An 8,415-nucleotide genomic window follows, 5' to 3' on the forward strand; every position below is an offset into this window, starting at 1 on the left:
TAAGTGTTTCTAAATGCATTCTTCCATCCATTAATCAATTGTAATGCTATGTTTATGTTGAATACATGTTAATGGTGAAAATTATATGATGAATCTAGTGAGTTAACCTAGGATTGAAATTAGGTCATGAGTGAGGTTTATAATCTAGATAACGCGATAATACGGTATTCATTCATGCGACGCTTATGTGGAGGTCGTGGACGAATTGTTGCCATGATTGAGAATGAGACGCATTGTATGGAACATGCCATGTTATTGTTGTGTATTGTGGTGAATGAAGTCACCTATGATTGATAAATTTTGTTATGGTTCGTGGAACCGATGATTATGGAACCGATCATGTATTCAGAATGTGTGTTTTCTGTGGTGGTACACATCTTTATTGGTATGCTTAGATGAGTAAGCATTGGGATGTGGGACCAATGATTCGAGCCTCAATTGGGTTTGAGCCCCAACCATGGCAGACATGGGGGAAAGGTGGACACCTAAGTGGGTTAGAGTGTCATATAGTGAAAGATACCCTAAATGGGTTAGAGTCCCATACGGGTGACAGTCGCTTGAACTGGGGATTAAGCCTCATAGAGAACCCGATATCCACCGGAAAAGTCGAATCATACGAGCATGCATGAACCGGGTCTGGCTTAGACGTAAGTCCGTTCGGGAATTGATGCGTCGTGATCTGAATAATGATCGTGGTTGAGTTATGAGAACTCAGATGCATGTTGTCATACAATTGCGAGTTAGTTCCCCATCGCTCAAGTCTCCGTTCCCTTGTTGACTTGAGTTGGATATGAGTTGAATATTGATTAGAAAACCCTATAGAGCCGAGTGGGCCCATAAGATAGGGAACACACTGAGATTATTATCTCACCCCATGTTGTTGATTATTTTTCAGGTGGTTCTGAGCAGGCTTACCTGAGGACTGATGGCTTTTCTTCTGATGTGTAGATATTTTTGAGATCATTGTCTAATGATCTAGATCAGTAGTTTTATTTTGGGCACTCTTATGTACATTTTATGCCATGTTATGTTTTTTGGGAATGCATTTGTATATGTACATTGTGCTGCTAGGCACTTATGTATTTCAGTACCAGTTTTATACTATGTATAATATGTATTCTAGACATATATTATATGTGGGTGTTACAATAGTGCTTGCATGCTAGCGCCAAATAGTTTGGCTTACACATGCAAATGTAACATGCTAGCGCCGATCAAATTGGAGCCTCCTAGGCTTGCATGCATGCATGATCTTCACATAGCCTGGCGTCTGCATGACTATCTGCATGCTGAGTTACGAGGTCTGCAAGGAATACATGCTAGCACCAATTGGACTGACACCCATGTACAAGGAATACATGCTAGCGCCAATTGGATTAGAGCTAGGGCTTGCATGCTTGCCACCCTACAAGTATATACCTATATGCTAAAAGATTTCAATGATATTTGATATGTATTGGTTTGGCAGCTAGTTCTTTGAAACAACAACAAAAAAAGACTTATTCATGAATGATATTATTTAATTTACATTTAAAATAAATAGTTCACTTACACCTTTGAACACAAGATGGCTTTGGTCAAAAACACTTGGATGAATATGATACTCTCTTTATTTGAGAATAACTCTAATACATATTAGATATTACAGATACTAGTATATCATAAAAATGACTATTAAAAAGCAAAAGAACATCTGTAATTTTAATATGGAGTGGAAGATAAACATTGTTCGGCTCCTGATGCAGGTATAACCTTCTCCTCAAGTACCAAATTTTAATATGGATTCATGCTTTTCTTCCAACTATGCCCCGCTTTAAAAATTCCAACCTTTTTCTGTAATCAACCACATGATATAAACATCGTATTTTAAATGTTGAAAAGACATTAACACTACCATGGAAAGAGTAATCATACTAATACTAATTACCACACGTAACTAGGGATATTGTCAAGCCATGTGCAAACTATTCAATATTCCAACAAGCATGGTTGATAACAATAATTTGCAATAGGTATTAAGGGTATGCAACTTAATTGCAATGCTTGAAGTATTATTGAACTAGTAAGTTATAGCTTCTCTTTTAATTCTTCTATTTATACTCTTACTGTTTGAATAAAAATTTAATATTTACAAAAACACAATTATGGATGATAAACATTACTTAGAATCCGTAAGGCGGCCATGCAAGCTCCATCTTTGGCGGAAACCTTCAATGCCCTCAACTCCACTAGCAAGAATTGAGCGCCTATGCATTCAAATGAATTTGTGTGAAAGCCAGATACATTGAAAATTTCAACAGAAAATTGTTATGATAACCAGATATCAAATATTTCAACATCATATAGCCGGCATCAAATAATTAGTGTAAAACCCAAAGTGACAGAGAGATAATGTCAGCCTAGAGAAATATTGAAGACAGTAAGGCAATCCAACTGCAATTATGAACGTATTTCTTTTGAAGACAGATAATATACCGTGCTAAGGAAAGTAAGGCATTTCGATTGACTTTTTTTTGTTTTAAATATTCATCTCCAAATGTTACAAAATCAGAATAAAGAAATCTTCCCTAGCTTCAGGGGTGGCAATTGAACTCTTGTACGGAGACAAGTTCAGTTATACTTTCTGTAGAACAATATGTTGCTGGAGTTCTTAAAAACAAAAGCAGAAATATGATAATTAAAATTTTTTAATCATGTTAGTAGAAGCTGCGCTCCAGAAATTTCATGGTTTGGTATCTTAGAAAAAATAACAGATTCAAAGATTTTCTATTTACCAAACATGGACTGCAACAATTAATTGAAGATACCTCTCCAATGATGTAACTTCTCCCTCAAGCTGAGTAGTCCTCTCCTTCGCTGCATCTAAAGGCAATGATGAACCCAATTTGAATTCACTATCTTGAAGCCGATTTCTTATCTCCTTATCCTGCAATTTTTTTTCTAAAGTAAAAATGAAATAAAACATGATGATTGTAGATATGATAAAACTGAATAGTTGTTATCATGTCTCTATCTCAAATATTACAGTGAGTAATGCAAGATGTCGAAATTGCATACAAAAGGTAAATATCAGTTGAAGTAGTTAAAGAAATAGAGTTAGGAGGAAGAGAATATAAGTATTTGATACAATGATCTCACCCTTCTTTCAGCACATTGTTTATATAGAGCAATCTCGTCTTGACAGAATGGTTCAATGTCATTGATTTGCAAGCCTAAAAGATATGAATAAAGATTATAAGATTTGAATATGAGAATGTCATAATAGATATTACTGAATTAGGAGAGACTAAGAGACATTTAGGTTAAACCGTGTTTTAAAAGCACTACGGAGACTTTATTATATAGAGAGAGATTACAACTAATTACATGATATAGTCGATGTGGGACTATTCTATATACAAATATTCTCAACACTATATATTTACAAATATCAACAGATATCTAATGTGAGCATTTTGAGCGAACAAAAATTATATAATGTCATTTTCCATATTTATCGGTGGGTTAAATCTTGCCTAAGTTTAATACCATAACCTCTCCACTTTGTTCAGACTCGATAGATGTAAGTTATAAAGGCCAAAATGTGGTTACTCATTTTTTCAGTTTTCACCCGTATTTAATTCCACATCTTCAATCATACAAAATCGTATGAACACCAGGGGTGCCATTGCGAAAAACTATATATCTGAGGAGGCAGGACCACTCATTGGCCAGGCAAAGAAACTCCCAGCAAAGCTTTAGCAACATGTCAAGCAACAGTTACAATCTTTAGTGTTGTCATGTCTCACCCCAAACAAAATGTCTGACCCATTTATCCCTGTTTTTGAGAAGAGTGACAGACCAAGCATAAAGATGGAAGCTATAAAGAAGCACACTTTGATGGATAGCATGGAACACTCCAAGAACTGAGCTGATGTTAGCAATTGGTTAGGGAGAGGAAAGGCTTTCAAATCCCAGTCAATTGTTTGTGCATAACTGCGGTAAACTGCTCTCTAAGAAACTGAATCTATCAGTTTCGCCGTAGGAAGAATAGCCATTGCAGTATTTGTAATCTTTGCTCTCTGACATTGTTTCTAGAGTATTCCTTTAATACAGATCTAGTCAATTCAGCATATTAAATTGATTTAGATATCACTTCTAACAGCTTAGTCTTTATTCTATCGACAATAGGCAGAAGATTAACTGTCCTAGTGTTACCAAGGCTAGTAATCTGATCAAATGCAAGCTCATAATGCTTAAAAAGAGACCCCTCTTATTAGTCTACAAAAGATAAAGATGTCATCTGACTACGGCTGGGCAGAACAAATCCTCTGCTACCTACCATCAGAGAGAGATAAACATCCTCAATTAACTTTGAAATATCTCTTGCTTAACACTTTCTCGAAGAGACATAAATGTAAAGGGACAAGGGTCATTTTACTGGCAGCTATTTTCAGAAGGAAACAAGCTACTAATTATTAAATGAGTGCAATACATGAATCTCAGTGTCTTCTGATGAATAAAGAACAAGATCATTGTTTTTCAAAAGTGAGATCTTCTTAGTTACATAACTTACATTTCTAATCTGAGAGACTTAATGAAAGATGTAGTATTTCTGTCTCCCCGAGCAAATTCTACATTTTTCTCTCCAGTATCTCTCTTTGAAAGAAAGAGCCTACTGCAGTTGTAATTGGTCATTCCATTCTCTAACAAAAAGCTCATTAGAGCAGACATGAGAGTTGATTTCATCTTAAATCTGATTCATTGTGACCATAACAGACTCAACTCTTTTATGAATATCTCCAAAAGCATTTTTATCGTCATCAAATCCAAGTATAAAGGAATGATTTTTTTTTTGAATTGTAAATGGGAAGAAATAGCATCAAATATCAATTATTAAAAATAATATAAAATATACTTTTTGCATGATAAAAACAATTAAAATAAGCTTATAACTAAATAATATTTTCTTTTGTATGCATGCTAGTTTTCTTGTATTATCATTTCTTCTCCAACACATTTTTGTTTTTAATTTTCTAATTTTTATGCATATTAATTATTGGGGTTTCTGTGTTATCACTTCTCTAAATTGTCAAAAACCCAGCAGGAAAACTGATTTTTGTGACAAAAGTAACTAGTATATGTGATCTATACCAATTTGGTGAGGAGTAAAGATTCACATTATTCAAAAGGTTCTAATTTTATGTAACCAAAGGAAACAAAAAATAACTGCCACAGGCACAGTTACGCCTGGTTAAAAAAAAGAGAGGATAACAATGACTTACACAAAAATAGATTCCTCAGAATCCCATCACATAGATCAACACCTTGGAGCACATGCGAAGCTATTTCCGGCGGTACTATTGGTGATGGAGGACCCATCATTAGATCATCACCAACCAAAATAGTTTCCTCCATAGTTGGCTGTGAATCAACTGAAACCCACACATATAAGCATAGTAACAAATTTTATGACCTGAGACAAAAACAGCTTCACACCAAAATGAAGTAAATAATTTGTATGAGAGATCACATACCATCCATGGTTGCTTTCTGGGAATCCTTTCTGCAAAGATGCTTCTTTTTCTTCTTTATATAGAAGCACAGGGAAGACAGTTACTGAAACAAAATCGAGCAGGAGTTTCAATATTACCATTTTGATATTTGGTTACTGCTTAATGAAGAAATTATTAGAAATACAGCTTTGCAAACACAAAGGTAATGTTTGGCCTAAAAATGATTGTGCCTAATGGTGGTATTTATTTTGGGTTGTAGCCAACAGCCCAGTCACAGTTCAGTTCAAAATGAAAACAGAACCGAACCAGGTTTGTTGATGGTGGATGTCAACGGATTTTGGCAGGAGGCTGAAAATCCACAACTGAACATGCCACTGCGTGTTAATACAGATGGTATAGAACAAACTCAGTTCTGAATAAAATTGGTAATTAAATCAAGTAAAGCTAAGGCTATTAAATAGCCATGGTTTGAAACAGAAAGTGCTAATTCTTAAGAGGGGATAGGAGTGGAAGGAAAGGGATCAAAATCCCTCTCCCTCCAAAATGGAGATTTGCATCAACCAAGAATAATTGATGCTGAGAGAATAATCTATATGATATCAAAGAATTGAACAAAAATAAACAGTAAACAGAAATGTGCCAAACTCTGCTGTTAACAAATTAGAATCAACATTACTCAGAGAGATAAGAAGCCAAAGCAGAACAGCAAGTTTATCATAATCTGAAACCTAGCTAGGTACTAAATCGCCTAAGAAGAAGTAAGAGGGAATATATGGAACTTAACTTCAGAACAGTAAGAATTGCATATATATAATTTTTCTATGAAATAAACCTAGCTAGGTACTGAATCGCGGCCAATGGTGGCGCGATCGCGGCGGTGTACAGTGATGCCAGATGCATTTCACGAGAACGACACGGCGCGTGTAGTTGCCGTAACGGAGTTACGCATCCGATATAATGAAGAATTTAAAAAATAAAATAAAAATAGACAGAGAAACATGAAGAAATAGTGAAGAAGTAATGAAAAATGACGTTACCAACCAGCGGCGTGCTTGAATTAGAGTAGCGGCTGCTGCTAGGTTGAAGGAAAGGGAAGGGAAAGAAAATTGTATTATCTAGTGATAAAACTAAAAAGACCATAAATGGAAGGGAAAGAAAATTTTCTAATCCTAAGATATTATTTGAATAAAAAAATATTAATAATGTATTTAATCGACCTCAAATATTTTGTACTGAACATAAACTTACTATTTTTGTTGTCACTAGTTATAAATAATATTATTGTATAAATGTTAATAAAATGTATGATTAATTATTATTTATTAAAAAATTTACAATATCAATTTATCATCATTATTTGTTGTATTATTTTATAGATGATTCAAATAGAAGTTAAATTCTTTCAAACATCCAACCTTTCTTCCTGTGTAAAATCTTTTTATATTATCTATATATTTTAATTAAATTCATAAAATATATAATAAATAATATGTTTAGTTAATTAAAATCTAACTTAAAGATTAATTGAGCATAGTTAAACTAAACATTATATATGATACAAATTTATTCTTTATAAAATACTAATTAGAGACTTTCAACTATTAAATAGTTATAATTATCATATTTTGGTTATTGAATACATGCACCAAATTGTCTAGAATAAATTTTACAAATTTAAAATGAATTTAATTTTTTATTAAAATATTATTTTTATGTTTCTTTTATGTATTAGTGTTTTTTTTTATGTATTTATGATAAATATATTTTCATTTTTTTATATTTTTCAAATTCAAATAATTTCTTTTCTTATATATTTATTGATGAAAAATTTATTGTTCCGTATTTTTGGTTAAAAATTTATTTAATAACAAATATTCGTCTCACGCTTTTTTTTATGTACTATTCAAAATTATTTGTCTTGTGTTTGTTATACTTATATGTGATAAATATTTGTTCAATATATTTTTAATGTCTCAATCTAAAATATTTATCTAGTATTTTTTCATATAATTATCAGTAGTAAATACATATGCATCTTATATTACTTAATATTATGCCAAATATTTACTAAAATATTTTAATGTATTTAAAAAAAATACATCTATGTATCATGTATGATTTTTATAAAAAAATATAATTTATATATCACAACTATTCTCACTTTTTCTTTAAAATATGTCGAATAAATATAAAATATAAATTTTTTTATAAGCAAAGATGGTATTAAAGCGAATCCAACATGTACTCAATCCTAATACAAAAGAGAGAAAGAAAAGAAAATACTAACTCTAAATAATAGTTTACGTAGTTTTGAAGTTGATGAGATGTCGGCAAAGTCTAGAAAATCGCATTTTTTTTGTGGTTTATCGCCTTAACGAGAGTGGTACATGTAAACACTTCGACGTATAAATAAGTGTCTATCGGATGTGAGAAATATTTTTTTGTATAAGATATGTGTATCTTGATTTGACATTTACTATTTTTTATAGGGTTTTTCTAGTATTTTTAGGGCCTAGAATTTTCCAATATAAAGTCATTATCAAAATGGACAATTGTTAGATTATAATTTATTTTTTCATCTGACGATCCTCCTTGAGGTATCTGCTCAAATATTTTTTTTATGATAGGTTTATACTTATTCTAGAGGTCCTAAAATCTTTCTTGAGTCTATAATTAAAGGTAGAATATTTTTTGCCTTGCCTTAATGGTCTGACATTATAATGGTTTGTAAGGTTGAACGACCTCTTAGAAGTTTTAATGAATGGTATTGAGTTGTTAGAGAATGAGTGTTAGAGGGGCATGAGTTGAGAATGAGTGTTAGAGGGTCATGAGTTATTTGGCTGCAAGTGTTTTTAGTGACAAATATTTGTCTAATATATTAAAATATGTTCTAACGATTTGTTAAGCGACTCATTTTCTT

The 8,415-nt window shown here is 32.4% G+C and overlaps 1 protein-coding gene across 3 annotated transcripts; it reads right to left on the minus strand.

Annotated features, from left to right (window-relative positions):
* Positions 1–1,499: 1,499 nt before the first annotated feature.
* LOC127119664 (uncharacterized) lies at positions 1,500–6,668 on the minus strand. 3 transcript variants are annotated; one of them, XM_051049949.1, is made up of 7 exons: positions 6,533–6,668; positions 5,517–5,598; positions 5,265–5,414; positions 3,139–3,212; positions 2,808–2,926; positions 2,163–2,246; positions 1,500–1,833 (listed from the first exon to the last, which is right to left on the minus strand). In XM_051049949.1, the coding sequence occupies exons 2-7, from the start codon at positions 5,521–5,523 to the stop codon at positions 1,785–1,787; spliced, it is 483 nt and encodes a 160-aa protein (XP_050905906.1). In that variant the 5' UTR covers positions 5,524–5,598; positions 6,533–6,668; the 3' UTR covers positions 1,500–1,784. The 3 variants fall into 3 exon arrangements, with proteins under 3 accessions (XP_050905906.1, XP_050905907.1, XP_050905908.1); XM_051049950.1 differs by having other exon boundaries at positions 6,537–6,650; XM_051049951.1 differs by lacking the exon at positions 6,533–6,668 and adding an exon at positions 6,328–6,493.
* Positions 6,669–8,415: the final 1,747 nt, after the last annotated feature.

Source organism: Lathyrus oleraceus, chromosome 2, assembly GCF_024323335.1.
Source record: "Lathyrus oleraceus cultivar Zhongwan6 chromosome 2, CAAS_Psat_ZW6_1.0, whole genome shotgun sequence".
In the NCBI taxonomy this organism is placed as follows: domain Eukaryota; kingdom Viridiplantae; phylum Streptophyta; class Magnoliopsida; order Fabales; family Fabaceae; genus Lathyrus; species Lathyrus oleraceus.